Below are 16,440 nucleotides of genomic sequence, written 5' to 3'. Positions count from 1 at the left end.
TGGGGGAGGGGCTTGTTGGTTGGGGGAGGGGCTTGTCGGTTGGGGGAGGAGCTTGTCGGTTGGGGGAGGGGCTTGTCGGTTGGGGGAGGGGCTTGTCGGTTGAGAAGGAGGGGCTTGTCGGTTGAGGGGGAGGGGCTTGTCGGTTGAGGGGGAGGGGCTTGCCGGTTGAGGGGGGGGGCTTGTCGGTTGAGGGGGAGGGGTTTGCCGGTTGAGAAGGGGGGCTTGTCGGTTGAGGGGGAGGGGCTTGTCGGTTGAGGGGGAGGGGCTTGCCGGTTGAGGGGGGAGGGCTTGTCGGTTGAGGGGGAGGGGCTTGTCGGTTGAGGGGGAGGGGCTTGCCGGTTGAGGGGGAGGGGCTTGTTGGTTGGGGGAGGGGCTTGTCGGTTGGGGGAGGGGCTTGTCGGTTGGGGGAGGGGCTTGTCGGTTGGGGGAGGAGCTTGTCGGTTGGAGGAGGGGCTTGTTGGTTGGGGGAGGGGCTTGTTGGTTGGGGGAGGGGCTTGTCGGTTGGGGGAGGGGCTTGTTGATTGGGGGAGGGGCTTGTCGGTTGGGGGAGGAGCTTGTCGGTTGGAGGAAGGGCTTGTTGGTTGGGGGAGGGGCTTGTCGGTTGGAGGAGGGGCTTGTCGGTTGGGGGGGGGGCTTGTCGGTTGGGGAGGGCTTGTCGGTTGGAGGAGGGGCTTGTCGGTTGGGGGAGGAGCTTGTCGGTTGGGGGAGGGGCTTATCGGTTGGGGAAGGAGCTTGTTGGTTGGGGAGGAGCTTGTCGGTTGGAGGAGGGGCCTGTCGGTTGGGGGAGGAGCTTGTCGGTTGGGGAGGGCTTGTCGGTTGGAGGAGGAGCTTGTTGGTTGGGGGAGGGGCTTGTCGGTTGGGGGAGGGGCTTGTTGGTTGGGGGAGGGGCTTGTCGGTTGGGGGAGGAGCTTGTCGGTTGGGGGAGGGGTTTGTCGGTTGGGGGAGGGGCTTGTCGGTTGAGGGGGAGGGGCTTGTCGGTTGAGGGGGAGGGGCTTGCCGGTTGAGGGGGGGGGGCTTGTCGGTTGAGGGGGAGGGGTTTGCCGGTTGAGGGGGGGGGCTTGTCGGTTGAGGGGGAGGGGCTTGTCGGTTGAGGGGGAGGGGCTTGCCGGTTGAGGGGGGGGGCCTTGTCGGTTGAGGGGGAGGGGCTTGTCGGTTGAGGGGGAGGGGCTTGCCGGTTGAGGGGGAGGGGCTTGTTGGTTGGGGGAGGGGCTTGTCGGTTGGGGGAGGGGCTTGTCGGTTGGGGGAGGGGCTTGTCGGTTGGGGGAGGGGCTTGTCGGTTGGGGGAGGAGCTTGTCGGTTGGAGGAGGGGCTTGTTGGTTGGGGGAGGGGCTTGTTGGTTGGGGGAGGGGCTTGTCGGTTGGGGGAGGGGCTTGTTGATTGGGGGAGGGGCTTGTCGGTTGGGGGAGGAGCTTGTCGGTTGGAGGAGGGGCTTGTTGGTTGGGGGAGGGGCTTGTCGGTTGGAGGAGGGGCTTGTCGGTTGGGGGGGGGGGGCTTTTCGGTTGGAGGAGGGGCTTGTCGGTTGGAGGAGGAGCTTGTCGGTTGGGGGGGGGGGGGCTTGTCGGTTGGAGGAGGGGCTTGTCGGTTGGAGGAGGAGCTTGTCGGTTGGAGGAGGGGCTTGTTGGTTGGGGGGGGGGCTTGTCGGTTGGAGAAGGGGCTTGTCGGTTGAGGGGGAGGGGCTTGCCGGTTGAGGGGGAGGGGCTTGTTGGTTGGGGGAGGGGCTTGTCGGTTGGGGGAGGGGCTTGTCGGTTGGGGGAGGGGCTTGTCGGTTGGGGGAGGGGCTTGTCGGTTGGGGGAGGAGCTTGTCGGTTGGAGGAGGGGCTTGTTGGTTGGGGGAGGGGCTTGTTGGTTGGGGGAGGGGCTTGTCGGTTGGGGGAGGGGCTTGTCGGTTGGGGGAGGAGCTTATCGGTTGGAGGAGGGGCTTGTCGGTTGGGGGAAGAGCTTGTCGGTTGGGGGAGGGGCTTGTCGGTTGGAGGAGGGGCTTGTCGGTTGGGGGAGGAGCTTGTCGGTTGGGGGAGGAGCTTGTCGGTTGGAGGAGGGGCTTGTCGGTTGGGGGAGGGGCTTGTCGGTTGGGGGAGGGGCTTGTCGGTTGGGGGAGGGGCTTGTCGGTTGGGGGATGGGCTTGTCGGTTGGGGGAGGGGCTTGTCGGTTGGGGGAGGGGCTTGTCGGTTGGGGGAGGGGCTTGTCGGTTGGGGGAGGGGCTTGTCGGTTGGGGGAGGAGCTTGTCGGTTGGGGGAGGAGCTTGTCGGTTGGAGGAGGAGCTTGTCGGTTGGGGGAGGGGCTTGTCGGTTGGGGAGGGCTTGTCGGTTGGAGGAGGGGCTTGTTGGTTGGGGGAGGAGCTTGTCGGTTGGGGGAGGGGCTTGTCAGTTGGGGGAGGAGCTTGTCGGTTGGGGGAGGAGCTTGTCGGTTGGAGGAGGGGCTTGTCGGTTGGGGGAGGAGCTTGTCGGTTGGGGGAGGGGCTTGTCGGTTGGGGAGGGCTTGTCGGTTGGAGGAGGGGCTTGTCGGTTGGGGGAGGAGCTTGTCGGTTGGGGGAGGGGCTTGTCGGTTGGGGAGGGCTTGTCGGTTGGAGGAGGGGCTTGTCGGTTGGGGGAGGAGCTAGTCGGTTGGGGGAGGGGCTTATCGGTTGGGGGAGGAGCTTGTTGGTTGGGGGAGGATCTTGTCGGTTGGAGGAGGGGCTTGTCGGTTGGGGGAGGAGCTTGTCGGTTGGGGAGGGCTTGTCGGTTGGAGGAGGAGCTTGTTGGTTGGGGGAGGGGCTTGTCGGTTGGGGGAGGGGCTTGTTGGTTGGGGGAGGGGCTTGTCGGTTGGGGGAGGGGCTTGTCGGTTGAGGGGGAGGGGCTTGTCAGTTGAGGGGGAGGGGCTTGTCGGTTGAGGGGGAGGGGCTTGCCGGTTGAGGGGGGGGGGCTTGTCGGTTGAGGGGGAGGGGTTTGCCGGTTGAGAAGGGGGGCTTGTCGGTTGAGGGGGAGGGGCTTGTCGGTTGAGGGGGAGGGGCTTGCCGGTTGAGGGGGGGGGCTTGTCGGTTGAGGGGGAGGGGCTTGTCGGTTGAGGGGGAGGGGCTTGCCGGTTGAGGGGGAGGGGCTTGTTGGTTGGGGGAGAGGCTTGTCGGTTGGGTGAGGGGCTTGTCGGTTGGGGAAGGGGCTTGTCGGTTGGGGGAGGGGCTTGTCGGTTGGGGGAGGAGCTTGTCGGTTGGAGGAGGGGCTTGTTGGTTGGGGGAGGGGCTTGTTGGTTGGGGGAGGGGCTTGTCGGTTGGGGGAGGGGCTTGTTGATTGGGGGAGGGGCTTGTCGGTTGGGGGAGGAGCTTGTCGGTTGGAGGAGGGGCTTGTTGGTTGGGGGAGGGGCTTGTCGGTTGGAGGAGGGGCTTGTCGGTTGGGGGGGGGCTTGTCGGTTGGAGGAGGGGCTTGTCGGTTGGAGGAGGAGCTTGTCGGTTGGAGGAGGGGCTTGTTGGTTGGGGGGGGGGGGTCTTGTCGGTTGGAGGAGGGGCTTGTCGGTTGGAGGAGGAGCTTGTCGGTTGGAGGAGGGGCTTGTCGGTTGGGGGAGGGGCTTGTCGGTTGGGGGAGGGGCTTGTCAGTTGGGGGAGGGGCTTGTTGGTTGGAGGAGCTTGTCGGTTGGGGGAGGGGCTTGTTGGTTGGGGGGGGGGCTTGTCGGTTGGAGGAGGGGGCTTGTTGGTTGGGGGGGGGGGCTTGTCGGTTGGAGGAGGGGCTTGTCGGTTGGGGGAGGGGCTTGTCGGTTGGGGGAGGGGCTTGTTGGTTGGGGGAGGAGCTTGTCGGTTGGAGGAGGGGCTTGTTGGTTGGGGGAGGGGCTTTTCGGTTGGGGGAGGGGCTTGTCGGTTGGGGGAGGAGATTGTCGGTTGGAGGAGGGGCTTGTCGGTTGGGGGAGGAGCTTGTCGGTTGGGGGATGGGCTTGTCGGTTGTAGGAGGGGCTTGTCGGTTGGGGGAGGAGCTTGTCGGTTGGGGGAGGAGCTTGTCGGTTGGAGGAGGGGCTTGTTGGTTGGGGGAGGGGCTTGTCGGTTGGGGGAGGGGCTTGTCGGTTGGAGGAGGGGCTTGTCGGTTGGGGGAGGGGCTTGTCGGTTGGGGGAAGGGCTTGTCGGTTGGGGGAGGAGCTTGTCGGTTGGGGGAGGGGCTTGTCGGTTGGGGGAGGGGCTTGTCAGTTGGGGGAGGGGCTTGTCGGTTGGGGGAGGAGCTTGTCGGTTGGGGGAAGAGCTTGTCGGTTGGGGGAGGGGCTTGTTGGTTGGGGGAGGAGCTTGTCGGTTGGGGGAGGGGCTTGTTGGTTGGGGGAGGGGCTTGTCGGTTGGCGGAGGGGCTTGTCAATTGGGGGAGGGGCTTGTCGGTTGGGGGAGGAGCTTGTCGGTTGGAGGAGGGGCTTGTCGGTTGGGGGAGGGGCTTGTCGGTTGGGGGAGGGGCTTGTCGGTTGGGGGAGGGGCTTGTCGGTTGGGGGAGGGGCTTGTCGGTTGGGGAGGGCTTGTAGGTTGGGGAGGGCTTGTCGGTTGGAGGAGGGGCTTGTCGGTTGGGGGAGGGGCTTGTCGGTTGGGGGAGGGGCTTGTCGGTTGGGGGAGGAGCTTGTCGGTTGGGGGAGGGGCTTGTCGGTTGGGGGAGGGGCTTGTCGGTTGGGGGAGGGGCTTGTCGGTTGGGGGAGGGGCTTGTCGGTTGGGGGAGGGGCTTGTCGGTTGGGGGAGGGGCTTGTCGGTTGGGTGGATGTTCGTTGTTGGTATTGGTGTAGTTCGTCTCATGTCCACCAGAGGGCGTCACGTGACCACAACACGGGGGGGGGGGGGGACAGCAGAGTCCGACACGTGACCACAACTTGGCGAGCACTTTAATAACCGGACACAGACCGACAAAAGAGTTCCGATTTCTTTACATGAACTTGCAAAGTCAGTGCAATGGCTCGGCAATAACAAACAGCAACAGAAATGCCCGCAATTTGTCGGCGACACGGGAACACGTCGCCGTGACAAAACATGCTCGTCGCTGTGGACACTGGGAGTGGTTTCCCAGATGACGGATTTGACCCACGGCGGAGTGAGACTCACCCCCAACCCCCCGTCACACGCACAACAAAACCCCGATCCGCGTTGCTGCCACGTTAATGAACACGCGCTCACTTCACGAAACGCGTAAACAAACTGCCCCCCCCCCACAACAAAGGCAGCAAAAGTGTAGCGAATCCGGCAGGTGTCGTGAGCTGCAATGCCCAACGCGTTACAGCCACACACCTCGGACCCACAGGCCACGCAAGGTGAACGTAACGCGAACCACCCCCGCCGCCCACCCCCTGAAGACCCCCTGATTACCTGCGTCTGACAGCGGAGTCATCAAGGCTCCCCGACACACCACCCCCCCCCCCCCCCAACATTAAGAACCAGTGCCGGATGATCCTCGTAGCAAAAGTAGCTACAAATGTAGCTACGGGCCCCGCACTTGCAAGAGCCCCCGCGCTCAATGCTTTCAAGCTGTCAATTCCGGTTCGGTGATTCTGCGCTTGCTCTATTACTATAGTACTATACCGCCTTCGACTTTTACGAACAACAGGGTGTTCAAGGTTAGCGATTCGTCGCATTATCTGTCCGTAGAGCAAATGCAAACATACAATTACTTCACTATTCAAGTAACAAATTTGTGTTTTAATATTTACGTGTTTTTGTTGTTGTTGTAAATTTGGGCCCCTTAATAACATCAGATGCTACAGGCCCCGCACCTAACTTCATCCGGCACTGCCGGGCAGGCCACTTTATTTACACGAGCATGGTTTCCTTCAAGGGCGGGTCAATTCGAGATGCTGTGGGGGTAGCGGTTCAATTTGACGGTCGTTTCATCTCAAACCACCACCACCACCACCCCCGTACCCCGACACGTGCCGCGCGCATGCCCACGGAGTGCGTTACAAGTGTGCGGGCAATGGTGGCCCAATCACCCCCTACCCCCCAGCCCTTAATCACAAGCCACCTGCTTTACATGCAATGTTACTGGCCGCTTGTTTCAAAAGCAGATTTAACAAGGGGGGGGTGGTGGTGGTGACAATTTCACAATGCCCCTTCCATTAACTGGCTTTGAACATATCGCCAACACACGCGCGTGCGTGGCGGTGGTGGCGTGGTGGTGGTGGCGGCGGTGGTGGTGGCGGCGGTGGTGTTGTTGGTGGCGGTGGTGGTGGTGGCGGCGGTGGTGGTGGAGGCGTTGGTGGTGGTGGCGGTGGCGGCGGTGGTGGCGGCAGCAGTTGCGTCAAAGCGACGGACAAAACGTGAAGTGCTAACGTTCAAGGGAAATCTTAAAACTCTTTAAATAAACGCAAGACGGTTCAAATATATATAATAAAGACAGTTACTGCGAGGAACAAGAGTGCTTTAAAATTATATAAAAGTGAAACACCTCACATACTGCAATGGATGAACTAATAAATGCCACTGCTACAATGCGGGATATTTAAAGCCACCCTTTTTGGAGAAAGTGGCAATTAATTTAGAGCAAGTACCACAATGTCGTATTGCACTTTGCACGATAGTGGCCGATGCAGTGCTCGCGTGAGAACCAAGAAACGACAATGCCCCTTGCCCCCGCCCACCATTGCCCCTTGCGTGAATTAACGACGACTGCAGCGGGCGCTGATGGCGCTGATGGCACAAGGACGGTGGAAATGTGTAAACACGTCTTCAGGCACTCCATCCACAAGCCCTCCCCGACGCCTCATCTCTCCAGCGCAGTGGAAACCTGGGAGGGGAGAGGGGGGGGGGGGGCGTGACGGAGCGGAGAGGGGACCAACAAACGGTGAGGGAAGATGGCGCGTGCCAAGACGTCATCAATTTCGCTTTCGCCGAATTCGCGGAGATTTTCCCGTCGCTTCCTCTCGACTAGCTTTCCATTCGGCTCCATCTCCGCCGTTCCTCGATTCCCCGCGAAGTGACCCTCGGCCATCGAAAATTCCGCCGAGCTAAGATGAGGGGTGAAATTCGATTTTAAGCTTTCGCGACTGCAGGGATTCATCTTCTTGGTTCTTTCGGTAAAGTCACGTAGAAAGGAAATAATAAAATAATAAAAGCAAAACATAATAACGTCGTGAGAATTATTTTATTACGTTATATTTGTATTATTTTATTATTTCCATTCTACGTGACTTTACCGAAAGAACCAAGAAGATGAGGGGTGAAATTGAGGTCTCCCAGAAAAAAAAGGAAACACGGCGAAAATGTGGGTTTGTGTCTTCTCACGTGAGTGCGGAAGGTGGCAGGTGTCACAAGGGCGTCGATGGGCTGCACGGGAAGCCTCCTCCTCCCTTCTGGAAACGGGAGACGGAGGCAAAACAATTCTCAGAGCGCCCAGGTCGCCGGATACCTCTTGAAGTTCGAGGGGCGAGGGGGGGATAAGCCCTGCATTTGATTTGCTTGACAACACTTCTAATAATAATAGTAATGAATTTTACGTATTATGGCGCTCTTCCCACGCTCAAAGCATCGAACAGTAAAAAAAGATTCAATGTTATACATCCTAAAAAAAATACTACCGCATGAAAAAAAAAACAACGGCATACGTGTGAAACGTAAGAGCAGCACAGAGAATTCAAGGGACGGAATATACAAGGTGGGAGCGTAGAGGAGGGAATTCAAGCCAGACGGTAAGACCTTTTGAACGGATGAGTTTCTGAGCTTTAAAGGTGGAGATTCACTCGGCGAATCTGCTCTCAATCGGCAGTGTGTGTTCCATAGCCTAGTGGGCAACTGCTAGGATAGGCCCTTCCGGTACAAGGCCTTCTTCCAAACAGGGGCTCTCGGATAGGAGCAACTTAACAGGGGTGGATTTAAAGTAACTGTGGACAAAGACCGACGGTCTGAGCTTCTACTCACCTTGTCACCATTACGCCGAGAAGCGTCGTCCTCCTGCCAGCGCGTGCCCTCTGCCCGGTCGCCACGGGGGCCGTAACGCGCGCCGCCCTCGGAGGCGCCGCTCGCATGCATGGGCCGACAGCGCGGCCCGCGGCCCGCGGCGAGGCCCCGCGATTCGTCGCCCGACGACGCCGGGGATGGCGGCGCTCCGGCCGGGCGGAGCCCTCGCCCGGGGAAGGGGCCGAGAGGAGCTCGGGCGAGAGGCGGGGGGGCGCTCCCCTCCTCGGCAGAGGCGTCGTACGGGAAGCGCGAGCTGCAGCCGCTGTCGCCGCTTCCGCTGGACGTGCACTGCGACAGCGAGTCTGTGCTGGCGGTGGCTGCAAGAGAAGCGTGCGCTGATTACTCCTCGTGTGTACGTGCACACACGCGCTGCTTACTCCACGTGTGTACGTGCACACACGCGCTGCTTACTCTACGTGTGTACGTGCACACACGCGCTGCTTACTCCTCGTGTGTGTGCACACACACACGCTGCTTACTCCACGTGTGTACGTGCACACACGCGCTGCTTACTCCTCGTGTGTGTGCACACACACACGCTGCTTACTCTACGTGTGTACGTGCACACACACGCTGCTTACTCTACGTGTGTACGTGCACACACGCGCTGCTTACTCCTCGTGTGTGTGCACACACACACGCTGCTTACTCCACGTGTGTACGTGCACACACGCGCTGCTTACTCCTTGTGCGTACGTAGCACATGCGCAGCTTACTCCTCGTGTGTGCGTGTGTGTACGTGCGCGCAAACGCGGGAATTTTGCAACACTCCTTTTGGCAGAGGTTAGCGTAAACCTGTACGGCACAGGATGACTTGGCACCTGGCTTGCGAGCGGGCATGAGTCACGACTGCAACGTGTAACACCAATTCACTAATCTGCAGTGTACTTGGAATTTGGACGCCACACACAATGGGCCTACTCCTGCACGTACAATTGATACGCGCACGGCAGCATTAACCAGGGAGGCCCGCTGGCCCTCGAACCGCAAACCTCCGCCGCTAGCGCGCAACCACAGGGCCACGTCACCACCACAGTGGTGCTGGTGAGTGTGTTGGTGGGGAGGAGGTGGGGGGGGTGGGGCCCACTGCTCTCACCCACGGATGGCTGGCTCCCCGTGTCCGGCTCCGTCGCGTCCTCCTCCTCCTGGATGCAGGACTGGAACTCGCTGTTGGCGGCCGCCATTCGCCCGGGGCTGAGCAGGGGACCGCCACCGCCGGCGGGGCCCACGCAGGAGTAGAGGCCGCCGTGCGAGTTCAGGCCGCCCGCCGGCGACAGGAAGGCGGAGCGGTGCGGAGAGGTCTGGCCCGAGTGGTCGAAGGACGACACGGCGATGGAGGCTCGCGACCGCGTCCCTGGAGAAAAATGCGCAGGGGGCACTCGGAACGCACGCCGGGCCACATTCACTCGTTGTTACGATTCTTCTCGCTCGCCCGGGGGAAAGCCCGGCTGAGCCTCGGCTGTACGGTGGGGGCTCCCGTGATCGTGCCAGGATTGTCCGCAATATCTCCCCGCACCCCAGCACCCACCCATTTAGTGTGGCTAAGATGCCTGCCGATGATGCCGCTCGTGGGAGATTAGGATTTCCAAGGCCCGACCCACGGATCGCCCCACCGGGCCGTCGAGAGCTCGCGACGTTCCACGACACGTGAGCGAGAGACGCGCGGGGACGTGTGTAAGAGCCGCGAGTGGTGTCGGGGGGGAGAGGGGAGGCAGAAAGGGAGTCACACGGGGGGGGGGGGGGTGGGGGTGGGTGAGACTCTCACCACGGCCCCTGGTGAAGAATTCGATGGCACGGTCGCTGATGGCCGCGGCGCTGGGACGGATGTCCATGTAGGGCTTCCCCCCCATGCCCATGCAAGACAGTTCCTGCATGCGCACCTCTGCAGGGGGGGCGGGGGGGGGGGCGGGGGGGGGGGCGGGGGGGGGGGCGACAACGACTGTGGCCCCATTTTTGTTTCTCATTCATCGGAGCGGGAAGAAAAACTAAAATACAAAAACTTCATCGGTACCGAGTCTCCCACAAGGCCATGCGGGAGGGCGCGTGGCACAGTTTGGCACCAGCTATTCTCCGCGTTCGAGTGCGGTGTCTTTAAAAAAAGAACGGCGCTACTACGCCTCTCGAAGCAAGATGAACCCCGAACGGGGCTTGCGCGTTCGGAGAATTCGGCGGTGAACGGGGACCCAACCCCGCAACTTGCAGACGTCTCGGACCGGGAAAGGGCGAAGACTCGTCTAGACAGCAGCGGTCACTGCGCTGCCATATCTCAGTCGGTCTAAAAACTTCAACGTGGCCAAATGTGGTTCTTTTGAGCTGGTGATCTGGAGAAGGCTTGTGCACATGCCACGCCGCGCACGCACACGCGTGTGTGCGTGTGTTGTTACATTCGTTTTCTTGGCCTGCGCCGATTGATCTGCTCTCGTAGAATTGCTGACAAACGCTCGGCAGCTTCCACCGCTGACAAAACGAGGGCGCGCTGCTTGCTGCCGGCGACGGCGTTGTACTGTACTCACGGCGGTTCCGCGTCGCCTGCTGCCACAGGATGCGCGACACGTCCCTCGTCCACGCCAGCTTGAGCTCGGGCGTCGGCGCTTGCAGCACGAACGCGTCGCTCGACTTTCGGCGGCGGAACCAGATCTCGAAGCGCAGCCCTTCCTCGCCCACGCTCTCGGTGAGCCCCAGCTCCGCCGTCTGCCGGGTTTCACGTCGTCATCGCATCGTGAGCAAACGAGCGAGCGAGCGAGCGAACGAGCGAGCGAGCGAGCGAACGAGCGAACGAGTGAACGAGCGAGCGCCATGCGCCGCCGACCGTGCCACCGTTCAGTTCCGTTTGCTACAATCCTGGAACTAGGACTTTCGTCACGCGCAAACCAGGGGGGGCAGGACCGGCTCCTCCCAGAGGTTTACACCTTCCCCGCCTGACGGCAGCCACGGACGACCCTGGCCACCCACGGTCACCTCTCACCGACCCAGTTGAGCCCGTTTCACACAGAGCAGCATTTCGAGCGCGTTTTCGTTTCGCCGGTTTAACCGGGGCGAGAACTCGAGAGGCCAGGATGGGGCCTGGCCCCGCACCACCGAATGTTCCCTCTTAGGCCCGGCCAAATTCACTCTGCTTGGCGCTATTATGGTGGGGGGGGGGGGGGGTCAAACCCCCCCACCTCCCCCCTCCCCCACCGGCCTTGCCGGGCCTTGCCGGGCCTTGCCGGGCCTGGTGCCGCACCTTAAAGGAGCTCTTGTACGCGTAGACATCCTGCACTCCCTCGGCACGCTTGGTCTTGCTGAAGAGCACCAGCTCCTGGAAGAGGAACACCCTGCGCTGCATCTTCTTGCGGCCGTGCCACACCACAAACTCCTCCTGACGCAGCAACTGGCCCTGCTCTTTGAGGTTCACCTGCAAGCGCACGCACAACAACGACAAAGATCCCCACCCGTATAGCATTAACCAGACTGCTGGGGCAAGTGCTGTTAGCGAGCAGCACCTGTGAAGGCTACCGGCACTGTGGCACACGAGGGGTTGGGTTGGCCAGCACCACGCCCGGCCGCCTTTGTCTCCCCAGTGGCGATGTTTACACACGGCACGGGGTCCTCCTTTCAGGCCGAATCAACACAGGGGGTGGCCCAAGACCGGCTTCGGATCCACGTCGCTGGTGTTGACTGTGAGCGGGACTCGAAGTCGTGTCGCCGGGCTCACAGCGCAGCGCGCGAACCGTTGCTGCGGCACTGCTGCTCCCACAAACACACGCGGACGTCGATGCCTTGAAGAGCCCAGGCGGGTGGTAGGCCTCGGCAAGGTAAGGCAATTTACCCTTTTTACCGGGTAAAAGGGTAAAGGGTAAAGGTGTCGACATGCCAAGGGGTAAGGTAAAGGGCAGGGTAAAGGTAGCTCGGAAGAATTACCCGGTAAGGTAAAGGTAGCGCGAAGTATTAACCGGTTGAGCGTGGACAATTAGACCCAAGCCGAAACATAACATAAAAAAAAGAAAGTTGATAAATATTTTATTTTTATGATAGAATATAGTAGTGTCATCAGTATGACATAAGTATACCAAGTTTGCAGTCGATAGTCAATGCCACATTAGGAAGTGGGTTAAAATTGAGTTACAAGATTTGAGGATACGACGACGACAACAACGACAACAACAACAACATCAACAAGCGTGTAAAATTGGAATCATCGAGAGTATTCTATATGAATAAAGCGCTCGACCCGTCATTTACCGTTACAAACCTGTTTCATGTGTAGTAGTTCCCTAGTGATTACCCTGTGATCGGGTAATTTGTATGGGGTAAGGGTAAAAGGTAGGGTAAAAGGTAGGCTCGTTGCTTTTTACCTTTTACCTTTTACCTTACCTGCTAAAGGGTAAAAGGTAGGGTAGAGTGATTGTATTGTGGTAAGGTAAAAGGTAAGGTAAAGGTAGGCTCGTTGTTTTTACCTTTTAACTTTTACCTTACCTTGCCGAGGCCCAGCGGGTGGGGCGTATCCGCAAATCGGCAACTCTCAGACCAAGCGACCGAATGGCTAAATTGCGCGCGAGCGAATCTCGAAGAGTTGCTCGTCAAAGGTGGCAAGTCCGAAACTGTGAACTCTTTTTTTATTTAACCACGTAAGGCCCACAGAGCTTTTTAGCTCTTTTATCAGAAGTGATGTGGCCATCACAAATGATAGCCCGGCCAACGCGGCTTCGCATCGTGTGGAAATCTGCAGCAGCCACACACTCTGAACGCACGTTTCTAAATGCGGAGTGAGAAACCGAAGAGGATGCGGAGAAAAATCCACGCGACCACGGAGAGAGCGAGAGAGACACGCAAACTCCAAACATACAGCAGGCGTCAAGGTCGGGATCGAACCCACGAACTCCTGCACACCAAGTGAGGTAGTTAACATCTCATAGCCACCGTGATGATGAGAGAGAGAGAGACACGCAAACACCAAATACACAGCAGGTGTCAGGGTCGGGATCGAACCCACGACCTCCTGCATACCAGGCGAGGTAGTTAACATCTCCTAGCCACCGTGATGATGATGAGAGAGAGACACGCAAACTCCAAATATACAGCAGGTGTCAGGGTCGGGATCGAACCAACGACCTCCTGCACACCAGGCGAGGTAGTTAACATCTCCTAGCCACCGTGATGATGATGAGAGAGAGAGAGACACGCAAACACCAAATACACAGCAGGTGTCAGGGTCGGGATCGAACCAACGACCTCCTGCACACCAGGCGAGGTAGTTAACATCTCCTAGCCACCGTGATGATGATGAGAGAGAGAGAGAGACACGCAAACTCCAAATATACAGCAGCAGGCGTCAGGGTCGTGATTGAACCCACGACCTCCTGCACACCAGGCGAGGTAGTTAACATCTCCTAGCCACCGTGATGATGATGAGAGAGAGAGAGAGACACGCAAACTCCAAATATACAGCAGCAGGCGTCAGGGTCGTGATTGAACCCACGACCTCCTGCACACCAGGCGAGGTAGTTAACATCTCCTAGCCACCGTGATGATGAGAGAGAGAGACACGCAAACTCCAAATATACAGCAGCAGGCGTCAGGGTCGGGATCAAACCCACGACCTCCTGCACACCAGGCGAGGTAGTTAACATCTCCTAGCCACCGTGGTGATGATGAGAGAGAGAGACACGCAAACTCCAAATATACAGCAGCAGGCGTCAGGGTCGGGATCAAACCCACGACCTCCTGCACACCAGGCGAGGTAGTTAACATCTCCTAGCCACCGTGATGATGATGAGAGAGAGACGCAAACTCCAAATATACAGCAGCAGGCGTCAGGGTCGGGATCGAACCCACGACCTCCTGCACACCAGGCGAGGTAGTTAACATCTCCTAGCCACCGTGATGATGATGAGAGAGAGACGCAAACTCCAAATATACAGCAGCAGGCGTCAGGGTCGGGATCGAACCCACGACCTCCTGCACACCAGGCGAGGTAGTTAACATCTCCTAGCCACCGTGATGATGATGAGAGAGAGAGACACGCAAACTCCAAATATACAGCAGCAGGCGTCAGGGTCGGGATCAAACCCACGACCTCCTGCACACCAGGCGAGGTAGTTAACATCTCCTAGCCACCGTGATGATGATGAGAGAGAGAGAGAGACACGCAAACTCCAAATATACAGCAGCAGGCGTCAGGGTCGTGATTGAACCCACGACCTCCTGCACACCAGGCGAGGTAGTTAACATCTCCTAGCCACAGTGATGATGAGAGAGAGAGACACGCAAACTCCAAATATACAGCAGCAGGCGTCAGGGTCGGGATCAAACCCACGACCTCCTGCACACCAGGCGAGGTAGTTAACATCTCCTAGCCACCGTGATGATGATGAGAGAGAGAGACACGCAAACTCCAAATATACAGCAGCAGGCGTCAGGGTCGGGATCAAACCCACGACCTCCTGCACACCAGGCGAGGTAGTTAACATCTCCTAGCCACCGTGGTCGCACGGTGGGGGAGGCAGTGGGGGGGGGCGTGGGGTGGCACTCACGTCACACTCGCGGATGGCGTCCATGGCCAGGAGGTCGTTTCCGTGCCGTAGCTGGAACTTGACGAGATCCAGCGCGGCGCGCAACTCCTCCAAGTCCTGCTCGGAGGCGGCGCCGGTGGCGGCGGCGGGGGGGGGGGGCGTCCGGAAGGGGGGGGGAGGAGGGGCCCCCCCCCACAACCACGCCCGCCGACTCTGCTCCCGCGCTCTCCTTGATCATGTCGCGAAGCAGCAGCGCGTACTTGCTCATGCGCTGGATGGGCTTGAGGAGGTACGAGGCCAGGTCCATCTTGTCCTCCAGCTCCAGTTGTTTCCGCTGCGCACGCGGCGACAACGACGACGACGGACAGCACACCGGTCGGTGGGCGTGGCGAGAGACGACGGGCAGAGGTCGCAACCGGGTACCCGATACCCGTACCCTACCCGATACCCGGCTACCCGTACCCGGCCGGGTACGGCTACCCGTTTGCGACCCTGGTGCGGCCGGGTACGAGTACGGGTAGGCCGTGAGTCACTGGTGAGTCACCGTTTGTCACTCATTTCGGGTAGGGTACGGGTACGGGTAGGGAACGGGTACCCATTTGCGACCCTGGTGCGGCCGGGTACGGGTACGGGTAAGGAATCAAAACCCGTTTACGACCTCTGACGACGGGTCTATGAGCCGGCCGCGATGCCACGCCGGTTTCGTCAGCAAGGAGCGTAAGCCCCGCCACCACGTGAACTCCGCTCATCCTCGCAGCGGGCTTTCGACTAGCCGTCCAACAAAGACCTGCCCCTTTCGGTATCAACTGCCGCTCCTTGAGATCGAATCGGCCGAGTTGGGGATGGCCACGTTCTGAACCATTACGCCGCCGTGCCGGTCGGTGCGCTCGCCTACGCGGATGTAGAAAGTTGACGCGGTGATTTCGGTGCATCGTTGCAGCACTACGACTATTACTACTACGCCAAGTCCGATCATCCTCGCAGCAAAGACGGTGGTCACCGCATCGCGCAGATGCACTTATGAGGCCGTCTGGAACGCTCTTCCTTCCGACATTAGGAAGCCACTGAAACTATGCACTTTTACATATAGATTGAAAACGGATATCTTTAGAACTGCTTTTTGCGTTTAGTTTGTTGTCCTTCCCGCGCACCTCCAATTAGCACGGTTGGCTATGTACGGTGAAAAAGAAGTTTTACATAATTAAAGTAAAAAACCTCTTTATCCGCGAGGGCTACCTTCTTGAAAACACTGGCAAATGCAGAATTCGCGAAAGTGGAGTATCTCGTTTCGACGGGAAAAATGGGGTCGCGAATAGGGATTTGGTGTACATTTAGAAGGCCGTGAACGTGTGAGAAAACTCGCGAAACCAGAACTCGTGGACAGAGAGAGAGGGGCGGGGGGGTTCACTGTGCAGGTTTGGGCGCAAGGCTTCCCACTCTTATCAACCCTTTTCGGCGCGTCTTCCAAACCTGACCTGCGTTTCGCTTAAACCCCCCAATGTGTTTGTGCGGGTTTTTAATTTGTTATTTATTATTATCAGTATTATATATAAAAAATCGATGTTGAACGGGTGCAAAGCATGGGCTTTCTCTCCCCTCACCTCCCCCACGTGACCCCCCCCCCCCCCCCACCGAAAAAAAAACCGACACCTTCAAAGCCATGAGGGGCAAAGGGAGTTCTCAGCTGAACGTAACCGTGGCCGGAGACGAAAACGGTTGGGGGGGGGGGGCGGAGGGGCGGGCGGGGGGGCGGGCGGTAAGCCCGAAAGAGTCCTCAAAGTGGGAGGTGTAAATCACGGGCGTGCTAACTGACGGCGACCACGCCGGCGAGCGATAGAAGAGCGACGCAAGGAGGTGGCGGGCGGCCTCAGTGGCCGGTGTGCTATAGGCGGCGGCGTACCCGGAAGAAGGCGATGCCGTGGCTGGCGAGCAGGGCGTCGGAGCGTGGCTTGTTCTTGCTGTAGAGGGCGTACATTTCAAACTGCTTCGCCTGCAACGTGGAGGCAGGCGGGCGGGGAGGGGTTGGGGAAGGTTAGGGATGAATCGTTTAGAATTCGTGACGCTGACGTTTTCATTCGATCT

General features: G+C 59.4%; 1 protein-coding gene across 1 annotated transcript; it reads right to left on the bottom strand.

The window, feature by feature from the left end:
• Positions 1-6,175: 6,175 nt before the first annotated feature.
• LOC144736901 (puratrophin-1-like) lies at positions 6,176-16,351 on the bottom strand. Its single transcript, XM_078619572.1, has 9 exons — positions 16,259-16,351; positions 14,380-14,692; positions 11,091-11,261; positions 10,381-10,558; positions 9,633-9,749; positions 8,964-9,221; positions 7,829-8,184; positions 7,196-7,263; positions 6,176-6,698 (listed from the first exon to the last, which is right to left on the bottom strand). The coding sequence occupies exons 2-8, from the start codon at positions 14,401-14,403 to the stop codon at positions 7,219-7,221; spliced, it is 1,149 nt and encodes a 382-aa protein (XP_078475698.1). The 5' UTR covers positions 14,404-14,692; positions 16,259-16,351; the 3' UTR covers positions 6,176-6,698; positions 7,196-7,218.
• Positions 16,352-16,440: the final 89 nt, after the last annotated feature.

This window comes from Lampetra planeri, chromosome 63, assembly GCF_965212315.1.
Source record: "Lampetra planeri chromosome 63, kcLamPlan1.2.h2, whole genome shotgun sequence".
Classification (NCBI taxonomy): Eukaryota; Metazoa; Chordata; class Hyperoartia; order Petromyzontiformes; family Petromyzontidae; genus Lampetra; species Lampetra planeri.
The sequence above is the reverse complement of the archived record's forward strand: the minus strand, read 5'-3'. Positions and strand labels throughout refer to the sequence as shown.

What these genes read in the sequence shown, in the direction of transcription:
- LOC144736901 (XM_078619572.1), bottom strand. Translation starts at nt 14,403, where the DNA reads ATGGACGCCATCCGCGAGTGTGAC. An exon ending in ACGCCATCCGCGAGTGTGAC is followed by an intron (nt 11,262 to 14,379) that starts GTGAGTGCCACC and finishes GTGCGCTTGCAG; the next exon opens with GTGAACCTCAAAGAGCAGGG. An exon ending in CGTACAAGAGCTCCTTTAAG is followed by an intron (nt 10,559 to 11,090) that starts GTGCGGCACCAG and finishes GAAACCCGGCAG; the next exon opens with ACGGCGGAGCTGGGGCTCAC.